Below are 22,556 nucleotides of genomic sequence, written 5' to 3' on the forward strand. Positions count from 1 at the left end.
CATGCCTCCTAGGGGTGCAGGGGTGCCAGCTCTGCCCCCCCCAGGTGCTGTGCTCCCCCCATCACCGTGTTACACCACACATTTCTGCCTGCCTGCTGGGAGCAGAGAGTAAAACCCTATAAAGGAAAGAGGCAGCGGAGAATAAACAAAGGGCGGGTCGGGAGGGGAGCTGGCTCAGAAGTTTCTTTTTAATTATTTTCCCCTCTATTTTTCTTCCCTGGGATTTGGCCACTGGAGGGCTGTTTGCTTGCTTTATTTACGGGAACTGCAGCAGCAAGCGGGGAAAGTGCTGGTCTGGAGCTGGCTGCGGATGGTTTCCCGCGGTGGGTGCCACCAGCCCCCCCCCAAAGGGTGGTCCAGGGGTGGTGGGAGCCCCCCAGCCCCTCTCCCTTTTGCAGCCTATGTACACAACCCACATGTTCTTTGGGGTCTTTCCTGCTTCCGCCCCCCAGCCCATGTCCCAGCTGCTCATTCTGAGCATGAAAAAAATAAAATACCAGAAATGGGAGTGAAGAGAAATGGCTGGAGTGGGAACAGAGACAGGATCCACTGGAGCCGGACAAGTCTTATATCATCCGTGCCAAACCAACACTGTTTTCCTGGGTTTTGACCCCAGAATTTCACCCAGTGCCTACCTGGCAGGATTCCTCGGGTCCTGCAAAGGTGTTAGGAGCCCAAACACAGTTCTGGCAGCTGCTTCCCTCGTGCCCCTGTAGCCCAGAGGGGCTTTTGGAGGACCAGCGGGGTGGGTGTAGGGTGCCTGTTCGTAGGGGTCCGTGTATTTTGTAGGTGCATCCATGCACCTGAGCAAAGCCCTTGGCACCGGTAACAGGAATGCACACAGAGCTATATATATATAGCTTTATATATATATAGTGATATATACACATACACACGTTGTATATGCATATATATACATCTGTACTTATAAGGTATAAATATATGCATATGTATGTATCAATAAATAGCTGTAGATATCTAGGTTTTGCTGTCTTCGTTCAGGTGCCCTGAGCACCGGTGGCCTCGCCGTGTCACTGCGCCGTCCCCACCAGTGCAGGGGGGGGGCAGAGGTGACATGGGCAGGGGCAAAACTCTGTGCGAAGGTGACAAAATGCCACTGTCAGAGGAGGCAGCAGGTGAGGAGCTCATGGGGATTGCTGCAAAGGGAGCAAAACCCCGTGTTCCCCTCCTGACTGCTTGAACCCCAGCCCGCGCTCACAGAGCAGGAATCAGGGGTTGCCACGGGTTATTACAACTATAAAATGTTATTATGGACTTTTCTTACCTCTCCCCACTCCTTTTCTTCTTCCTTCCTTTTATTTTTTTTTTTTTTTTAACAAATATTCATGTATGTTAATTTAACGAGGAGGTTTGGTGGCTCCAGGCAGGGAATTGGGCCGTATTAATTTTCCTGCTCAGAAGCGCTATCAGATCGGCGGCTCGCACAGCCAGACCTGTGTCCTTTAGATAAGAGGGCACAGTAAAACATAACTGCATCACCCACCTGGTCTTTGAGCACATCTCAATTCCCTCACACATATATGTATGGATATGTGTACATAAAACCAGCATAGAGCTATCGGGAAAGTTTTAAGGCTGCTCGGGGGAGAAATTTCCATAGCCCCAAAAAGATAAACTCCTTAAAGAGACTTTTCAAGACGCTGCCCCAGGCTGCTGCTGTCCTGCCAGGGAAACTGAGGCACGGGGACTGGTGGGATCAGGAAGCCAAGGTGGGGAGGACTGGGGAGGGGTGAGCCCCAAATCCACAGCTTTGTCCCCAAAGTGCTCAGTGCTCCGATGGGTGTCAGTGCTCGGTGCCCTCAGGGTGCCAGCAGCGGCTCTGCCCTCAGTTTGGGATGCAGGGGGGCAGACAGTGCTGTGTGCACCCTTTCCCCCCCAGCAGAGCCCACCTGGCTGGGGGTGACCCCAAACCAGCCCCGATGTAGGATAGGGCACTGCAGCGCCTTTGGCTTTCCATTTCATCGTGGGTTTGTTTTTTTTTTTTCTTTTTCTAGTCTTTTATTTAAGAAAAAAAAAAATAGACACAGTGGTGGGTAACTTCCGATCCAGAAATAATCCGCTGCCAGCCGCCGCCTGCCCCCTCCGCCGGATGATGCTCGGGACCCCCAACCCACCAGCCCCGGTACCCGGTGGTCCCCACGGGGTCAGCCTGGCTGAGGATGCTCCATGATGGGGGTGCCTTTGGGGCTGGGGACGCGGTGGCCGGGGAGGTTATGGCAGTCAGAAGGCACCACGGAGGCTGAGCCTGGCTGCGGGCATCCCTGCTGGGCTGGGACTGGGGGGAACTGGGCTGGGACCAGGCATGGTGTCCCCACCGGGCTGGCACCGAGGTGGGTGGTGGGAAGCTCCCACAGTGTCTCCCAGCCATTTCCCAGCACTGGGAGGCCAGAAACCAGCAGCCCTGGGGTGGAGGCACGTGGTCCCCGAGGGATGCCAAACATTAATGTCACCATCTCCACACGGAGCAGACAGCAAGCTCAGGGGGGGGGGTCCGGGCTGTGCACCCCACACCCCAACAGCCATAGGACGGCGAATCCTTGTACCAGCACTCACCTCTGAAATTGTGCAACCAGGTGCAGCAAAGGGGGTTGTGCGACCCCCTGGGTACAATGGGGGTGCCTTTGGGGACCCCCACCCCCCACCTCCCTCCTCTGCTCCTGGGAGGGGGCCAGGATGTCTCCACTCTTCCACCCTCTGCCCCACAGGACCCACGGCATCGTCCTGCCCTGTTCGCCGTCGCCCACACTCAGGTTTTGACCTCATCCATCTCCAATCCATGGCTCACCTCCCTCATGCCCCCCCCCGCTCACCAGCAGGCTCGGTGGCTGTGCGTGTGCTCCTTGCCTCCCCTGGGGACAACCAGACGGGAAAGAGCAAGAAAAGAAAAAGGGCCCCGGGGGTGCCTCCGGTCGGGCTGAGGAGGATGTGAGATGTGCGAAGGGGAACACACAAGAGAGCCCGATTTGGGTCTCTGGCCCCCAGGAAGCGGCCGGCGTGGCGTGGCGTGACGTGGCGTGGCATGGCACAGCGTGGCAGCCCCCTCCCTCCCACCCTGTCCCCTCTGCCCCTGCGTTAAGCGATCTCTTTGATTCTGCGGATGTAGTTGTGAAGCTCTTCGGGGTCTTGTAGCCCCATGTCCTGGCAGACCCACTCCAAGTCCTCCTCATCGGCGATGGGGATGGAGTTGTAGGCCAGCTCATCGGTGGGCAGCGTGGCGAAGGTGGTGAACTTCACCCGCTTCCTCTTGGAGGTGGGCGAGTTGAGGGGGTCCTCGCTCTGGTCCCGCGTGGAGCCCCCCGAGGAACCGTCCCCTCGGCCGTGGACCTGGCTCTGCACGCTGGTCTGCGAGCTCCCGCTGCTGTGGTGGTCCGCGTGGCAGCAGGTCTGGACGTTTTCCAAGGGGTTCCCGGGGCTCTCGGGCTGAGGGGAGAGGTCATTGTGAGCCCGCAAGGGCTGCCCATTGCCCAAGAAGACCCAGTGGTGGGAATGGTCCATGTTGGTCTGGCCTTCGGGCGGGATGCGTTTGTGCCGGTATTTCAGCACAAAGACAATGCAGTTGATGAGGAAGACCAAGATGGCCAAGCAGAAGACGCCCAGGAGGGCATACATGCCTATCTCCAGGTCCGTCAGCCCCCTGGTCACCTGGACAAAGCCGGTGGGGATGGTGGGGAAGTCCTCGGTGGGGTGAGACGCGCTGGACATCCGACTGTCCTCGCTCGGCTCCGCTTTCCTCTCCACCTCTGCCCGCAGGGTGGTGCTTGCCCCCGGCTCCGCCGGCCCCGGCTTGCTGGGGACGTGGTCGTAGTCATAGGTCGGGTCCTCCTCAGAGCCAAAATGGACCCGCACGCTGGCCAGGGCCGTGAAGAGCACGCTCTTGCGCTTGGTCTTCTGGCAGCTCTCGCAGATGACCAGCTCGGCCCGCAGCAGCTCCCCGGCGCCCTCGCTCTCCGCCACCACCAAGGGAAAGGCCCGGTCCTGGGTCACCGAGACCACCTTCTCATCCAGGCTGCTCACCACCAGGTTGTAGTCCTTGGGGTCGTAGAGGGAGAGCGGGGCCGTGGTGCCGTCGCTGTAGGAAATCCACAGGCTCAGGAGCGCTTCCTGCAGGACCAACACAGGCACCGGTTGCCCAGCACGATGCCAGTCCCGCCTGCACCCGCGCAGCCGTCCATCCGTCCCTCCTCCTTCTCATTCTTCTCCCACATAATCCTCCAACCCCCCCTACCTATTGATCCAGCCTGTTCCTTCCCACCGTTGCCTTGTTATTCTCTTTTGACCGTTCTCCTCTCAATTGTGCCCATATTTTCTGAAGCAGGATGGGGCCTCTGAACATCTCATACCGAGGGCCTGCCGAGGGTTTGGGACAAGGCCCAGGGGGGGCAGCAGGAGCTTCAAGAATTGGAGCCTGGAGGTCTCGGGATGGGCAGGACCTCTGGCAAGCCAGGCTCACCCCGACCTCAGCCCCAGAGGTTACGAGCTGGGAACTCTGTGGGATTTTTCCCAGGCCCCTTCATCCCCATAGCTGGGCCCTATCCCCAAGCCAAGGGTGGACAGGGAGGTCTCATGGGTCTATGGGAAGGTTTCTGGGCTGCTTTGGGATCATTTGGGGTATCTGGAGGACAGCAGGTGCTGTGGGAGCCTGGGATGACCGCAGTCAGGATTTGGGAAGCGATTTTTACAGGTGGAGCGCCCACCCAACCCCAAATCCCTCCCTAGACCGAGCACACCCCTGGCCTCACCTGCTTGAAGAAGCTGAGGGTCTGCTGGGCGGCCGTCCGGGCGATGATGGTGTGACTATTACCAGGGCTGGGGTGCAGGGACAGCGAGAGACTGGAGACCACCTGGGCCTTCAGGTCCGTGATGCTGACCTTCTCCTCCGCCACCGTCACCAGCGTCTCACCCAGCACTGCCTCCACGAGCGGGGACACCACCTGCGGGGGACGAGGTGACCGTCACCACCCGGCCGAGCCCAGACATGGCAGTGGAAGGGGGGAAAGGAGACCAGGGGGCTACCTTGAAGAGCGTGGTGCCCGGCTCCCTCCCCGCCAGCGTGAAGCTGTCCACCAGGTGGGCCACCCGCGGGTCATCCACGCGCATGAAGTCGCTGACCAGGTCGGTCACCTCCACCAGCCAGTCGGGCCCCAGCATGGTGACCACCTGCCCCGTGCCCTCCGCCGCCGTGGTGTGGAACTGGGTGAAGACCTGCAGCGTGGCGTGCTGGTACTGCAGGGCACAGCCCCGGCTCTGCTTCCGCTCCTCCTCGTCCTCCTCGTGCTCGCTGTCCCGCACCGACCTGCGGGACGGGGACAGGAGAAGGGTGGCAGGGCAGGGAGAGGCGAGGGGGGATGCGGGGGAAAAACCTCCCGGCCAAAAAGATGCCTGCTGTCCGTGGGGTCTCTTGAGGGCTTCAGCAGAACATGCCAACCAGGGTCTCTACCCCCTAACCAGCTGAGAGGACAAGCTATCCCAGGTTGGGATGGATGCCTGGAAGTCTCTAGGTCTCAAAGCAGGGTTAATTATGGAGCTTGGCTGCTCCCGGCCTCACCCAGGGGAGTATTTGACCATTACCATGGATGGATGCCTCTCACCACTTCCCGGGTTTGTGCTCATTGTGAAATTCTCTTTTCTGTCCAACACTCGTCCTGTGTCCATGCTCTCACATTGTCTCTGGGGACCTCTGAGGAGAGTCTGGCTCCATCATTTCTGACACCCCCTCATTAACCAGCTGAACACAGCCGTTAAATAAAATCCTGCCACCTTCACCTTGTCCTCTCCAGCCTCCCCCTGCACACCCCACATCTCGGGGTCCTCCTGAGACCTCCTCCAGCATGTTGCTGCCTCCCTCACCCTGGGATGCCCCACATGCAGCCCCCCCTCAGCACCCACCTCCTATCTGGCAGGATGGGCACCCTCCAGCCCTTCACTTGGCTCAGCCGGGTGTCCGAGAGCTCGATGTGCAGCGGCAGCTTGGGCACCCACACCGTCATCTCCAGTGGGGCCGAGAGGTGCTCGTAGGTGAAGGTGACCCGGGCGCTCATGGAGCCCCGCGACTCCTTCCCGCTGACGAAGACGTAGTCACAGCTGCTGGAGACCTGTGGAGAGGGGAGGTCAGGGGGTTGTAATGCTCTTAGAAACATCAGAGATCCTGGCAGGAGGCTGGGACATCTCAGAGGAGCAGAATTACACCGTGCACATAGCTGGTTAAAGGCAGACCAGTGAGCAGAGATGCTCTTTCCTCCTCAAGGGCCCTGCTCAGAGGCATGGAGCTGCAAACACCATAGCCATAACACACATTTCCCTCCTGTCCAGCTCCCCCAGGCACCTTCTTTTGGTGCTTCAGCCCCTTTGGCCCCACACCAAATTGTGCCCTTCTACTATGTGTGATCCAGATGCGCCAAGGGGATGTCCCCATCCCCGTCCCCATCCCCATCCCTCCTGCTCACATCAGAGAGCACTTCCCAGAGTCCATCCGAATCCTTGTGTTCATCTCCTCTCTCTCTTTTCCTCTTTTAATTCCCATTTATGCAAATGCCATTAGTTAAATTTGCTATAAAACAAACACATCCTGCAGGGGCCACTTACTACCGACCAATCCAAGCCGATTAAGGAGCTAAGAGGATGCCACTAGAGCATCGCCGGTGCTTCTGCTCAGGGCAGCACCGTCCCCTGCGCAGCAAGGGCTGGGGGCTCCCACTTCACATCTGCATCCAACTCTGCCCCCAAAAAGTTGGGAATTGCAACCAAATTGTTTGCAGCTGGAAAAAAAAAATAAAATACAATAATCTCTGCTCAGCCAGCAGCTCAGTCATTCTTTCTCAGTTGCATCGAGCACCTCAGCAGCGTGGAAAACCCAAATTCCACCAAGCTGCTCTCCCACGTGGATTCTCCGATGGCTGATAAGGGACTGAGTCCACGCTGGCTGCCAGCACAGGAGGAAGCATCCCTGCATCCCTGCCCACCATATCCTGGGGCTGTGTACATCCATCCAGCTGCAGGAGCCTTGTGTTTCCCAGCCCCGTGGTCCCCGGGGATGGTGGAGGATGCTGCACCCGGAGCTCCTGGGGAAGCATCTGCTCCGTGGCCAGCAGGAGGGAAGGGCCGTGCAGGAGGGTTTGCTCTTGTACCAGCTCAGCCTGCCTGAAAAGACAATCTCAGCTCTGGCAGGGCAGCGTTTGAATAAAGATGAGCTCTTGGGCGAATCCTCCAGCACTAGATATTGTGCCATTTATCACAATAAATATGATGGGCTGCTGCTCGTGTTGCCTTACCTAATAAATCCCCCCAGCACCTCGTTCTGGGGGCCACTTGCTTTTCAGTTGGCTGGGGACGGGGGGGGATTCAACAACAGAAAATACCAGCACATTGGGCCTGTCCTGATGATGGAGTGACTGCAGATTAGCTTTTAAATGAAGCCGCACGCTTGTTGGGAGATACTTCCCGGATTTGCAGCAAGGCATCGGGAAGCGAGAGGCTGAGGTCTGCCTGGGCTCCGAGCCAAGGCACCACCGGCTCCGCTTCTGCACGGCATGGCCACAAGCGTGGGATAAAGGGGATAATTCACCTCCACGGCCCTCGGGAGCAGGAGGAGTGGGCCAGCTAGGGGTCCTGGGGTTGGCCACGTCCCCAGGGCTGCAGCCCTGATGAGATGACTTGCTCCTGGATGGTCTTCAAGCAGGGGTGGGTGGTAGGCTCCTAAGGAAGGCTCACATCGAAGGTGAGGCTGAGTCCCTCCCTCAGAGACAGAAGTGGCATCTCCTGTCCTTCCACATCCCTCGGCACGTGTGTTGTTCCCGAGGCCGGGCATTATTTCCATTGGATGGGCAGCTCCTTCTCTCCAGGCAGAGCACAGGGATTTTCCCTGTGTCACCGCATGCAGGGATCAGGGTGACAGCTCTCACCCACCAGCCTTCAGGGGTGGCACCTTCACTGCCACATCCACCAGGTCCACAACGTTTCCCCTCCACACAAGATAAACCCCCAGCGAGCCACACACCACCTGGGGAGAAGCATCCCTTCCCCTCTCCTCCTCGACGCTAAATTATTTACACTAACAGATAGCGGATCCCACCATGTAAGCTTTGATTTATATAACAGGTTTATAGCCCTGGCACCGTAATCATACTCCCCAATCTCAGCAGGGAACCGAGAGCTCCCTCGGAAACGAATCCCTAGCACAAACACAAAATAACTCAGCAAGAAATTGCGCGGGGCTCCGGATGGCGAGCGAGCGGGGCTGGAGGGCTGCTCCATGCATTATTCATCCCCGCCTGTGTGCATGTGTCTGCTCCCCCCCAGGTCTGGGGACAGCGTGTAAATAGATTTACGAGTGGAAAGACAGCACATTAAACAGTTTAAGTGTCTTGGAGTCCATCCTGAAGTGTATTATTGCTCCAGTGTTTTATCACGCTGCGGAGGACCGGTCTCCATAAATTAGAGCCGGCACGGTAAATCGCACGGATTGGGGCTTTGTTTGAGAACTTGGGTAAACAGTTGGTGACACCAGCTGTCACCTGCCCGTGGGGCTGGTGGCTCCCAGGGGACCCCAGGAGAGAGCAGGTCCCAGCCCGGCTGGGGCTCTGCCCCTCACCCCCTGCCCCGCTGGGAGAAGGGGAGGTTTCTGGGGGGGGGGGGGACGGATGGACGGACGGGTGAGTGCGGTGATAGAATAATGCAGGCGGGCGGAGAGATGGATACGTACAGTGATAGAAAAATGTATAAGGATGACTGGCTACGGCGATGGAAAATGCACAGCCGTAGCTGGATTCGAGGTCGGAGGCTGCCTCGTCAGTTGGGGGGAGCAGGGGGCTGTTACCATGCTCTGCACTCACAGCCCAGCCCCTCTCCCACGCCGCCCATCTCGCTCCTCTCCACATCCCTCCCGCTGTCCCCCCTCATCCCCAATACCCAGCTCAGTCCCCTCCTACCTCTCTGGGACCAGACCCCAGCCCCAACCCCACGTCAGCCCGCACGGGAAGATGAACATCGCCTGGTGGTGCAGGTGAAGCCGCTGATGAAAATGTGCGGCTTGCACTGCCAGGTGACAATATTTTACCTATAGGCACTAAGTGCCACAATAACCCTTAGTTATTGCTGCTGCCTGGTGCCAGACTCCGCAGCACCAGAGCAACCCGTGGCCTCCTGTGGTGACAAAAGGGCCCCGTCCTTCACCCCACAGGGCCAGAGAGAGGCACACGAGGACTGAAGCCCCAGGAGAGGCTCAGCACGTTCTCCTTTGTGGGGTTATCCCTCACCGGAGCCACACGAGCCCCCACCCGCACCCACCTTGATGATGTCTTCATTGTTCGACTTGCACTCCACCATGGCCGAGACGTCCACGATGATGCCGCTCAGCTCGATGGCGATGACCTTCACGGGAATGGCCACGGTGCGGCCTGTCAGGATGGCCGTGTTGATGATCTCCGTGTCCTGGGGACGGGGCACAAAGGGGACCGGCCTGTAACAGGGCGGCTCGCTGTCCTGCACCAGCCCCAGGGCCAGATCATGGCTGGTCCCCCTCCTACAGCAGCCCTGGGGTGGGATTTATGGGTGGGTAGGTGCTGCGGGAAGGGGGGACATGGGGTGGATGGGCTGGTGGGAGAGCCAGGAGCACAGGGGAACACATCGCCACCCATCCCTGCCCGCAGATCCCTCAGGGGACATCAAACCATCCCCAACACTACAGCAGGAGGGCTGGAGGAAAGTCAAACCCCGCTCACCATGGCCAGGGGCACGATGGCCCGGATGTCCCTCTGGATGACCGTCAGCTCCGTCACCACCTTCTCCAGGTCGGGAGGGGGGTTGCGGCCCCGGTAGTCGATGTGCCACATGATGCGGCGCGTCACCGACTGGCTGGTGAAGTTCTCCATCTCGAAATCCAGCTGCATGACCTCGGAGGAGGTGTCCCCATCCCTGGCGGGGGGCAGGAGGGGGGACACGGTGAGCTAGGGGCCCCCAGGGTCCCATCCAGCCACACAGAGCATCTCCGGGGGGGTCCCTCTGGGGGTGGTCACCACCACGGTGCTCAGCCCAAACACAGCTGGGGGGGGGGCTGCTCTGAGGGAAACCCACACAGATGGAAGAGAAATTGATTTTTTCTGCTTATCCCCAGTGGGAGAAAAGCCTCGGCCAGCTCCCATGGGTGCTGTATCAGCACTCTGTGCTGGACCCGCCCAGCATCACTAACCATGGGATGGGCACAGGCCGAGGGGACAGCAAATGGCCACAGGCTCTGTCCTCACCTCCTGGGCTCCGTCATTCTGCCAGCCCGGCTGGATTTACCACCACAAACTGCTTCTGCATCCACAGGTTGAACCCTGAGCATCCCATGGGGCAGCACATGAGCTGCGCTGGGGTTTGGGCCAATCCCCCTGAAACAAAGCGCCCCAAGGGTCCCCAGAAACGGAGCCTCCCCAGGAGACACCCCAGGGCTCACACAGCCCTGCTCAGAGCTGGCAGAACCTCCCTGGAGCAGGGGGACGAAGGGGAGGAGGAAAGCCGAAATGGCCCCACTCTCATCCTGCCGTGCAGCAGCTGTAGGGAAGGCCCCATCGACCTGAGGAGGCTGGACACAGGAGGTTTCTCTCTCATAAATACACAATGAGGGGAAGGGGCTCCTTGCTGCAGGGCATCCCGGCACAGCCAGGCTGCCCGGGTCTGGGGCACGACTCTGGGGGCAGCTGCTGGGGTGCAAAACAACCAAAATTGGCCAATATCATCCTAAAGCTCCAGGGTCTCCTCCGGTCCTCACCACTCCCGAGGCAAACTGCTCGTGCTCGCAGGGCCCGGAGGGCGACGCGGCTTTGAGTCATTCATCATTTCCATTACGTTAATATTTGATCGAGTTGTTTGTCTAAAAGGTGACTGTAATCACTTTAAATTCATCTCCCGTCTCTAACCTTTCAAGGCTGATTTGAGTCGGCGGCAGAGGCAGGGAGGGGGCAGGGGAAGGGGGGGGAGCTGGGTCCCCCCCTGCCAGCCCGAGCCTGGCTCTGGGGTGGCACCGGGGTGGGCACAGGGTGTCCAGGCAGGGGACAAGGTGGCTGGTGGCCATGGGGACACGCTGATGTCAGCTGTGGGCTCTGACGTCCCTCTGCTCTGGTTGCTTTTTGCATTTTCCAGCACGGCTCGAGAGCATCAGCTTGCTGTAACCCAGCTCCTGGAGGTTTTTGCCTCCCTGACCCCAAAGACACCAGGTGATGGAGATGTGACCTTAGGGACCAGAGGGGACCGTGCCCCAGGAGCACTCCCCTTCCTCCCCAGAGGGACTCTCAGCAGGGATCAGGATAACCAGCAAAGTGCTGCTGCCACCCGTGGTGTTAAAACTTTTGCAAAAATTAAAATACTTCCACCAAGCCTGGAGGATCTGCCATGGCTTCACAACTCAGCCTCAAAATTCCCTGTTAGGGCCCACCAGCTCCTGAAGCAATGGGGTGCTACCAGCTCAGATGGGGATGCAGCTGCAAAATCATGCCAATGACCCAGGAGCGCATCGCTTGGCCCCCCCAGCACCCACAGGCCACCACTGCCAACCAGGCGAAGCCCAGCTCTGGACCAAAACCCAAAGATTTCCCCAAATCACCCCTCTGGTGATATTCTGGGGCTGGGGATGGACGAGGGTCCCTTACCTGGGCCCAGCGCCCTCCGCCCTGGCCACGTCGACGGTGGCGGTGGAGTGCTTGCCACCCGTCAGCAGCTCCGAGCTCACCAGCCACTGCGCGCTCCTCGACTTGGTGCTGAGCAGGTTGACGCCTTTCTTGGCCTTCACCCTGCGGGGAGCCACGGTCAGGGCTGGATCCGACCCCCCCCCCCAGCTGCTCTGTTGGGGCTGCAGGGGGATTTTTCACCCCAAATTCCTCCCAGCTCTCAGAAACATCACCCGTGGTGGAGGTGTCGTGGTGGGGCCGAGCCCACCTGAGCCCCTTTTTGCCATGGGGTGCTCCCCCCCCATCACCCCTCCAGCAGGAATTTGGGCTCCTGGCCCCAAGGTGCGGGACAGGAGAGCCTCCAGCACCGTGCCCCCTGTGCCGGGGGTCGCGGCCGTTCACTACCAACACCCACAGATAAGATGTGGGAACAGCTGCCCCGTGTGCCCCCCGTGCCTCAGTCTCCCTCCCAAGAAGCACAGGCTCTGCCCTGACACGGAGCCAGTTTTACCTATAGGAACTATCAGCCTGCAGCCCTGATAGCGGGGGGCTGAGCCTGTTCCCATCACATCCCTTTGTCCTTAGGGACAATGGGGGTGCCCCCATGCACCTCCCCATCCTGGGGTGCTCAGCACCTCCTGCCCCAGCTCAGGGACAGGGGGGCACAGTGGGATTCCCTGCTGGCCCCACAACCAGGTTGCATCTCATCCCCAAGGTGCCAGCGAGCAAATCCCACTGCTGCAGGCACGGCCCCAACCCCAGTGCAAGGGGGAGCACCGCACCGCAGCGGCGATGCTGTGAAAACCCCGGGGGAAGGCCCTTTCCTCCATGAAACCCCCATTGCTAAACCCTAAAACGCTTCAAAACCCTACAAGCACCATTCACCCTCCCCTTCCTCCATCCCACCCCAACCAAACCAACCCTCCCCTACAAACCGGGGCCGCTTTTGGGTCCGATCCCGGGGTCGGGTCCCTACCTGAGGGTGAAGTGCTCCACCGTGGAGTTGGCCATCAGGTAGAGAAGGATGCTCAGCACCTCGCCAGGCTTCAGCGGCTTGTCGGGCAGCCGGATGAAGACGTTCCCATCCAGCCGGTGCTCCTGCATGGGCTGTGCGGGGGGGCGCCTGCAGGAGGCTGACGCTGCCGATGCGCAGCAGCGGGTGCTGCGTGGGCCCCTCGGTCCTGGCCCCCCCCGGCGGCCCCGCGGCGGGGGGACGATGACAAAACCGTGTCCCCAAGGCACTGGCCGGCCCCGTCGGGGGCGTGCAGGGTGTAGTAGAGCTCGGCTTGCTGGCTCTCGCCCGGCACCTCCACGCTCTCGGGGCTCTTCCTCCTGCCCAGCGGCACGGCGCCGGGGCCGAACCAGGCGCGGGGCAGCTCCGCCTGCACCAGGCAGGTGGCCAGGCTGCCCCGCAGCCGGCACGAGCTCTTGATCTCACGGGCGTCGCGGAAGGCGTGGAGCCGCACGCAGGGCAGGCGGTCGGTCACGTCGAAGTCATCCCAATCCCGGCCGGCCACGTAGAAGAGCACTTGGACCACGGGCTGGCTGGCCACCAGGCGGGGCTGGATGATGAAGGCGCGCACCTTCCAGTTGACCGTGAGGCGGTCGGGGACCTCCAGGGTGCTGGAGGGCTGCAGGTGCTCCTTGGGCAGCACCAGCCCCGTGCTGAAGGGTCCCAGGGTGACGTTGAGCACGGGCAGCTCCTTGGTCTGGAAGACGACGAAGGGCTCGGAGCGCTGCAGCGGGGCGCTGCCGTTGCCCGGGGGGCTGGCCCCCACCTCCTTGAGGAAGAAGGCCAGGCGGGTGTTGGACAGGCGGTAGCTCACCGGCAGCATCATGGCACCGGGGGGGCTCGGCGGGCTCAGGGCTGGGGGCTGGACCCTTGGCATGGGCTGTGAAGAGGATGGAGAGGGGGGGGTTAGTGCAAGGCATCACCCCCTGGAACCCCCGTGGCAAGGACAAGGCGGTGCTGCAGCCCCCAGGCATCTCGTAAGGGGGAGTCAGGGTGGGTTTTTCTCCTGCTGAGCACCCCCCCGCACCTCGGGGGTTGCTGTGCTTCCTGACTGAGGGCTCCAGCCTCCCACCAACCCACCCTCAGCACGGGATGGGGTGCCCGGCATGCAGGGACACGTGCCATGAACTGATCCCCCAAACCATCCCCAAACTCACCCCCCAAACCAACCCCATACTCATCCCCCAAACCAGCCCCAGCTCCCAGCCAAGCCCCCAGGTGCATGGTGCAAAGGGTGCCGAGCTCCTCCAGCATCCCAGCACCAAGCAGCAGGTCCAGCTGCTGAGCCCTGATTTTACCAGCCACGGACACAGCCCAGTGCAAAGTGACAACGATGCTGGTAGCTTGCGGGGAGCCAGGAGGGAGGCAAGGAGGTCACACCAGGTGGGGGACACGCTCATCCCACCGCCACCAACCCTCCCAAGTGACCTGGGGCAAACCGGCCCCGGTGCCCCCGCAGCCCCGCTCATTGGGCTGGGTGGAAGCAGGGGCAGAAGCACCCAGCTGAACCCATCCCCAGCCCGCACACCCTGCAGGAGCCTGGAAGACATCTCAAGGTCTTCGCATCCGCAGCTGCCAGCAATTCCCAGGACACCCGGGCCCCCCCTCGCATCCCCCCGCCACGCAGCCCGGCGCTGATTGCAGCCGCTCCCCAGCGGCCCCAGCAGCTCCGAGCAGCCGCCGGCACCCAAATTACGGGCGGCGACGGGCACTGATGTGACGGCTCAGCCCTTGCCACGGCACCTGCCTGGGGGCATCCGATGGGGGAGAGAAGCGTGCCGGGGGGGGGGCTGCCCAAAAGCTCTCACCCTTTCATTTCCTACCCAGGTGTGTGGGAGAATGCCCAAGCAGGATTTTCTCCTTCTGGAGCATCACAGTGGCCAGACCCGTAGAGACACAGGCTTGGGGAAGAGTCGAGACCCCGTAGCCCACCCGGGACCTTGCTGCAGCAGGGTGCGGGGGGTAAGAGGCTTAGGAAGGCTCCTGAAAGGATTAGTGCTCGAAACGGGTACCGATGGCATCCGCAGCTGCACTGCCCGGGGTGTGACTCGTCCCCAGGGCCAGGCAGGTGCTGGGGACCCGGTGGCACTGCCGGTGAGGCCACCGCCCTGGCTGTGGCATGGTAATGGTCCATTCAGCCAGGGCTGCTCCTGCCATTCCTGGTGTTTTCCCAGGATTTTCAACCAGAGGGATTTTTTTTTTTTTCCCAAGGCATGAGATTAACCGCTGGAAAGCGGAGTTTTGAAAAGATCCCCAAGCCAGAAGTGCGTCGGATGAAATACCCATGGGAGCAAATGAGGCACCAGCAGCCAGGGAAAAAAAAAAAAAAATGCTGAAGTTAACACTGAATCAGTGAAACAGTGCAAGTTTTGCTCCTTGTCATTTTTGTTCCTTAAAAAAATCCAGTGTTTGGGGAAGGATTAGATCATTTCACAAAGGAAATCCACCCAAAGACCTGCTCCCGGCAGCACCAAGGGACACTACCAGGCAATGCCGAGCACACTGTAGAGGAACAGTGGGGGTGGCACCGAGCCGTGACACCACGCACAGAGCCCAGAACCACGCACAGAGCCCAGCACCATGCACAGAGCCCACGCCGTGGGGTGGCAGTGGAGGAACTGGTGCAGCAGAAAGAACGGAGGACTGATGGAGGGAAGGGTGGAAGGAAGGAAAACCCTACAGCTCAGGAGACCCTGGGCTGTCCCCAGCCCCTGCCCTGGTCTCCAGCAGCCCCTGGGGGGGGTTGGTAGCTCTGGCACCCCCACCTCTGGCTGGGTTTGGGGGGACACAAGAGTTAAGCCCCAGCTGCCGGCTCTGCCCCGCACCGGCCCGTGGCAGTTAACGGGATTTGTGGCGCCTGACCCGCATTGCCGGGTTTATTAGGCTGGCGCAGAGAGGACCATATGGTCCTTCCACCCTCACGGCTCAGCACCACGAGCAAAAAGCAGATCTCTGCACCCAGCCAGCCTGGGGGCTGCCCAGACCCCCCTCCTTGGCTAAAATCCCTCCCCTGCCCAGCACCGCAGCAGGATGGGACCCGCACTCACCCCCATCCGTGGCAGCCCGGGGGGGGGCAGCGACCCATGGCGGGGAGAAAGGGGGCAGAGAGGGAGGTGGGAACACACGGTGACCCCCCCCGGCAGCCACATCTGCCTGGCCAGATGTGCCCCACGTCGCCGCAGCCAGATGGGCCCGAGGACGGCCACAAAGGCACGCGGGGACAGCGGTGTGGGACGTGGCAGCACCCACCCCACTGCCCTGCAGTCAAGAGACGCCCCCACCCGACGGGGCTGATGCTTCCTGGGGTCTCTGGCAGTGAAATAATCCCATCCCCAAGGGGCAACCCCGCTCTGCCCTCCCCGCTTGGGGTCGGACAGACAGACCGGCCATGGTTATGGCTAGTGGAGTAGCTGGCTTGCTTTTCCTTCATTCCCACTCCAAATCCTGAGCAAATGGGGCTCATGGGGAGTGTTCCCCAGCCCCCTCATCCTGCCAGCTCCACCCCCACTGCCCTGAGGCTGAAGAGCCCCCTCCTCCTCCTCCTCCTCTCGCCCAGCACCGATACCCAGCGCCGAGCTCCGGCTTAGCCCCAGCCCCAGCTGTCTGCCATAGGGATCGCTTCAGGCACGCTCCGGGGGGGATCCTGATCCCGGCTTATCCCCCGGGCTGCAGCAGGGGGGCTCCCAGCACGTATATCCCCACTTAGCAGGGGAAAAGCAGAGAGAAAAACACCAGAAAATAGGGCTGGGGGGGGGAGCTGGGGGCTGTGCCCCAGCCTGGTCCCCCCACAGCCCAGCTCCCCCGCTCAGGGCAGGCTGCAGGGGGTGTCCTGATGTGACGAATGGGGCTGACACCGCAGTAAAAGCCCTTCTTGATCCCCCCCAGAGGGCTTCATGCTGCCTTGAAGCTCTGCTGGTGCTTCTCCAGAGGAGTTCCGGCACTCCGTGGTGACCCTCGAGGACAAAAAACTGCAGGGTTTAAGCAGTGGTCAAAGAGCTGTGGGATGGGCCCCGGGACCCCATAAAGGGCAGCCCCCAGGGCACAGCCTTCGTCTCCAGCACCTCACCGAGCCTCCTGGGGTGCTCCCAGCATGAAGCCACCCGCTTCAAGGCAGCATGAATCCACCCCACTGTCCCCGAGCATCCCCTGGATGCCCCCTGCATCCCAGTCACAGCTTTGGAGCCCCAAAACTTAACAGCATGAGCCCCCCCCCTGGCTCCATACTTCACCCCCAGGGCCATTAGGGCCAACTACAAAGGGGGGGGCACAAGCACCACACACCGGGGGTGCCCCACAGCACGGTGTCCCAGCACTGGGATGCTCCAGCCAAAGGGGGACCTGGGCAGGAGCCAGGCTCGTGCCCACCTCCCCATGTCCATTTCCACCCCCGAGCACCGACCCCCATCACCTTACACCCCCACCCACGGAGGGTCTGACCCCCCAACAGAAGAAAAAAAAAAACGGGGGGGGGGGAATGGAGGTCTTCACCTCCACCCAAAACTCAAAGCTTCAGCCCTGGTGGTGCCGCACCTGGGCGCAGCCCCGGCATGGGGAGCTTTGGGGACCTGTCAGGGGGAGCCCCCCCCGGTGCTCTGTGTCTCGATGCAGCCTGGGGAACCCCCCCCGCAGCACGACCAGAGCCGAATCGGGAAACCCGGCCCTCGTGGGAAGCTCGGAAACGCTTCCCATCAGCCGGAGCCTTGGAAATTGTTTTCGGCGACATGAAAGACAACAAGCTCCCCGCGCCCACCGACGCGGTGCGAGCCTCCATCTCCAGCCCTGGCTAATTGGAACTCAATTAAGTGAATAATTGTTACAAATGTACCGGCACCTCCCCCCGGCTCGCGGCGGTGAGACGGCCGAGGGGATGCTGTGACGGGGGGGGGGCTGTGAAGCTCCTGGACCACCCGCAGCCCCCAGCGCTGCCCCACGGCGGCGGTGGGGCTGGGAGGCACCGTGGCGAGAGGGACCCCGGTGCTCATCCTGGGAGGTTGGTGGGGCTGGGGCTTCCCAAAAGCAGCCCGGGGTCGGAATCGAGTGGGTGGAGGTTGGGAAAAGAGGATTGAGCCTGACTAGAGGCAGCAGTGGTGCTCAGGGTGGTTTCTCTGATGTCTAATACAGGGTTGTGCTGATGACTCTCCCTTCTTTCAGGTCCCAGAGGGGAAGGAGAGGGATGTCTATGTCTGGGGGTGTCCTTAGAAATCCTCCTCCTGGCTCCCACTTGGGGACACCTCTTCCCACCACCAGCCCCCAACAAGAGCATGGTGGCTGGTGCCAGGGCACAGCAGCACCCCTGGGAGAAGCAACCCCCCAAGAAATGCTGGCAGGCACCCCAGGCTGCAGTGCTGAGCCCCGCATTTCCCCCAGGAAATTATTAAAGGGAAGGGGGTGGGGGGTGGGGGGGGAAAGAAACCTAAAGGAATAAATAAATACGGGCTAAATGGGATGTGCCGCGCTCAGGCGCAGCCTGCCATAAATTCCCGGAGCAGGCAAGGCTTTTACGCGGCAGCTACTTTAGAGCAATTTCCACAAATCACGTCGGGGGACAGGCCAGGGGCCGGGGAGGAGAGGGCCTTTGCGGAGGAGGAAGAAAAATGAAGAAATGAATTAAAAGGTGAGGGGAAAAGAAGAATAAAAAGGACGAGGAATTGCCCGAGCACGCATGTCCACGGGAACACCCCAGGGCTCCAAAACGCAGCACAGCTGGGAGCTGTCCCGGATAAACCCAGCAGCTGCTGAGCCCAGGATTGAGCCAGCATCGGTGTGGGGTGGCAGTGAGCCCCCTAAAGCCACCTGTCCCACTCACAGCCCCTGTCCCATCTCTGTCCCCCCCCCAGCTGTGCCAAGGGACACATTTAGGGCTGATGTGGCACCAATTAATTCTCCCCTCTGCTGTGTGCTGGACAGAGCAGGATGCAGCAAGAGGCACAAAAGGAGCGGTGGAGGAGCCAGGATGGGCTCCAGCACCGACCAGAAAGCACCCCAAGAGCAGAGGGAGAGCCCCAAATGCAGAACTTTTGTCAGCCTCTCAAGGCAGCACGACGGAGCACAACCTGCCCCCGTAACCCTTGCAGGGCTGGAACACAAAGCACCCGAGACCCCGGGCTTTCAGCAGAGCTATTGAAAAATCCGTGACGGCAAATATTGCACAAGCAAGGGGAAAATGCTGGCTAGCAGGAGATGGAAGGAGACCAAGGAGGGAAACAGAAGTGCCTTGATCGCAGCATCCTCCCGGGGAGGAGACGGCAGCGAGCTGTGGGCTTCTGACCCGGCGCTGCGGGGAGGGAAGGGCTGGGAGCAGCAACCAGCAGCTGGGGAAAGGCAGGGACCAGGCACAGAGAGAGCAGCATCACAAACCCGGCATCTTTGGGGGAAAAACCAAGTCACTCAATCCCCAAACCCTGCGTTTGTGCCTTCCCCTGGCAGCAGGCATCCTGGGCTGCCATCAGATTTAGCTGGAGGACCCCATTTCCCCCAGCCTGAAGGAAAAACATGAGTGCGGAGCACCTCTGAGGACCCCATTTCTCCCAATGTGAATGCAAAACGTGAGCTCAGAGCACCTCTACCGATGGCGAGAAGCGCCAGGACCTGCCCCGTCACGCACCGGTCCCCTCGCTGCCATCCCACAACCTCCCCATGAGCAAAACCCACCCCAAAGGCAGCACAGCCCCGGCGCCACGCAGCCCCCTCCTCCCTCCGGGGGGGGGGGGGGGGGGGACGACGACAGCTCATTAGCAGAGCCCTGTATTTAATAATAAAAGACGCTGATTAGATTAGCCAGAGTGACCTTTTCCAGATGGATGGGATGCTCGCTCGGCGACAAGCACCGCACGGGAGGGGAACGCACCGATTCCTCCAGCCAGCCCTGTTGGGCTGCTCTGGCGATGCAAAGAGCCTAAAAAAACACCACGCAAGAACCCCTTTCCTCAGCCTTTAAATCCCTGCTTTTCCCAAGATTTTTTTTTTCCTTGCTCCCCCCCACTGCCAGAAGCCATGGGATGGATGGGCACAGGCGGGTGGCTGTGCTGCAGAGCTGGGCTGTGCCCACACAACATCAGGGGATGCTCTGCTGGGGCTGGTTTTTTTTTTTTTCCTTTCCTTCCCTTTTATTTTTTTTTTAGGAAAAGGTTTAGAGAGGAGAGAGCACGGCAGCTTGCCACGGTGGGATGAATTAAGTAGCATTGCTGTGCAACGTCTTGCTGCGGGGTTGCGTCTAGCCGGTGCCCTGCCTCAGTTTCCCTCCATGGTGCAGCAGGGGGAGCTTGGTCCCGAAATTCTGGGGCAATTCGTGTGCCAGCTCCTGCTCCCCGTGCACACACAGGCAAGCACAGCCCCGGCTGAGGGTTTCGAGGCACCCCTGTGAGCACCCAGGGACAAACCCGATGCTCTCTGAAAGGAGCAACTTGTTGCTGGGCTGCCGAACCAGCGGGCAGCGTCCCCGCCCCGGGTCTAAACCCCATGAGGAACCCCAGGGGAAAAAAAAAAAAGGCAGCAGGGAAGAGCTGGGGTCACCTAAGGGCACCCCGGAGCTGGAAGCCAGGATTTTGGCTCCGGGGTGCCCTCGTGTGACCCCTTCCTGCCTGGTTCAGCCCCGCTCGGGGGCCACGTCCTGCACTCTGCCCCAGCAGGAGGGCGAGGTGCTGCATGCTCCGGGCTGGTGCTGAGGGTGCTGAGCCCCTGAGACCCAGCCTCATGCCCGGGATCTGGTAAATGAGCAAACGCCGGGTGCGTTTTCCCCACTCCAACAGCGAGTTATGGCACATCTCCACCTGCTGGTCTGAAAAATCCCCAAGGCAGGGGATGCTCGGAGCCGAAATGGGGCCGGGAGGTGGTCCGCACCCCGCTGGGGTTGGGGTGCGCTGGGTGGAGCTCCCCTGGCCATCCTACACCCCCAGCCCTACAAACAGGACTTGGTCCCACTGGGAATTAGAGTGGGGGAGATGCAAGGAGGGGGATACAGCCCCAGCACCATCCCCGGTGGGGTGGTGGCATGGGGGACCCAGCCCCGGTGGCCCCGGAGGTGACGGCAGCACCGCACAGGGACCCCTTCCCTCCAGTTGGTGCCCCTCCACGGCACGCCTGTGGGGTCCCCCTTTATTTTTATCTCACACTTCTCAGGAGAGCAAACAAACGGCACCAAGCCAGCCGGAAAGCCAGGCCTGCCTTGCACGGGGACAGACACCGAATAACCCCACATCTCCGCCTCCAGGAGAGGGGAAACCGAGGCACGCAGCGGGGCCGAGGCTCAGCGAGCAGCAGGGAGGGGACGCAGGATCTGACCCCAAACCCACCCAAACAAATCGACGGGCGAATCCCCGCCGTGCCGTATCCCGAAAGGGCTCTTCCAGCTCTGCAGCTCCGCCGTGCCCAGCACCCGAGCTCCGTCCCTCCAGGAAACCCTTGCGCAGCCCCGGGGCCGCCCCAGCCCGGGGTGCGGGGATGCCAAAATCTCCTCTCTGCCAGCAGCCGGTGCGGGGCCCCCAGCCAAGTGGGGCTCCCGGGGGGGGCTCCCGGACCAGCAGAGGAGCACAAAGCGGGGTGAAGCTGCTGCCGAGGGTCGTTATTAAAAATAAAAAGAAAGAAAAAAAAGGAAACGGGGAAAAAGCATCCTTGGGCAGCAGAAAAGGGCGCCGTGTAGCCAGGGGCTGAGCCCAACAGGCAGCCGGAGCGATTCCTAAGGAAGGCCAAGGAAATTGGGAAGCTTTCGGCCGCTTTTTTTTGGCTCCCTCCGAGACCTTCAGCTGCCCAGGAAAGGCCAAAGGGGCTGGTGAGGGCAGCTCCACATCCCAACACGAGCCCCAAACCCATGGCAGGCGCCTCACAGGGGTCCCGGCGGCCCCTGGGGTCACCCTCATCCACTGGTACATGGGGGGAGGGGGGGGGGTCTGATTTTGGGGTGCTGGGGCTGGGAAATCTGCCCCGTCCCTTAATGGGCTGGATGAGGCTGGGTGGGCAGGAGGGATGAGAGTGGGGAGTGGGTTGAGGAGGGTCCCATAGTGCCAGCCCCTTGGCAGCAGCCCCGTGCCAGCCCCAGCACACCCTGCCGGCAGCCCGGCTCCGGCCCCAGCACCGCAGCGCCAGCTCCTGGCACCCCTCCTGCTGGGGACCCCCCCCCCAACCCATCGCATCCCCCAGCCCGGGGGACAAATCCTGCCCTGCCACAAACCCGAAGCCTGACCCACCCCCTGCCTGCTCCTAGCAGGGGGGGGGGGGCTCCAAATAAACCCCCCCAGGAGGGGATGGGGAAGCAGGGGCCGCATCCTTCTCTACATCGCAACCCCCTGACGAAGACGGGAGATTCCCCCCCGACGTCTCCGAGCGTTTATCCCCCAGCAGAGCTGGCAGACGCCTGTGGTGGTTCCCCCCCCCCCCGCCCCCCCCACGAGGAAACGCCGAGCCAGCCGCCCGCAGCTCCTAAAGGCAAAATCGAGGCAGGGAAGGAAGGAGAACAAGCACGTTTCCCCCGCCGGCTGCCAACCCCGTTACCTGTTGGTCCCAAAAAAGCCAGTGCCCGGGGAAGCACAGTGGGTCTGCGCCCGCTCCTGGGGTCCCTTGGGGAGGGGAGGGGGGGGGGGAACAGGGGGGTCCCAGCACCCCCAACCCCTGGATAAAGTTGCGGTGCCCAGCGAGGCAGCGCCGTGCTGCGGGTGCTGCACCGGGAGCATTGCTGCTCCTGCTGCTCTGGGGGAGCCAGGGGGGGGGGTCAGGGGAAAAATACACCTTGCCTGCCCCCGCAGCACTCTCAGCATCCCCCCCCTCGTTATGTATATGTATTTTTTATTATTATTATTATTTTGCCGCTGTGGGTAAACAGCTCCCCAAGCTCCTCCGAGAGCCTCGGGGGGCTGCAGATGCTCAGGAGCCCTGCCCGAGCCCCCCCC

At 61.1% G+C, this 22,556-nt stretch overlaps 1 protein-coding gene across 1 annotated transcript; it reads right to left on the minus strand.

Moving 5' to 3' along the window:
• Positions 1 to 1,319: 1,319 nt before the first annotated feature.
• TMEM132E (transmembrane protein 132E) lies at positions 1,320 to 13,555 on the minus strand. Its single transcript, XM_035343215.1, is given in 10 exon segments — positions 1,320 to 4,122; positions 4,761 to 4,952; positions 5,035 to 5,314; positions 5,908 to 6,113; positions 9,304 to 9,447; positions 9,738 to 9,930; positions 11,646 to 11,786; positions 12,640 to 12,773; positions 12,775 to 12,859; positions 12,861 to 13,555. Coding segments are annotated over 10 exon segments (3,096 nt in total). The 5' UTR covers positions 13,553 to 13,555; the 3' UTR covers positions 1,320 to 3,093.
• Positions 13,556 to 22,556: the final 9,001 nt, after the last annotated feature.

Source organism: Oxyura jamaicensis, chromosome 19 (assembly GCF_011077185.1).
Source record: "Oxyura jamaicensis isolate SHBP4307 breed ruddy duck chromosome 19, BPBGC_Ojam_1.0, whole genome shotgun sequence".
Classification (NCBI taxonomy): domain Eukaryota; kingdom Metazoa; phylum Chordata; class Aves; order Anseriformes; family Anatidae; genus Oxyura; species Oxyura jamaicensis.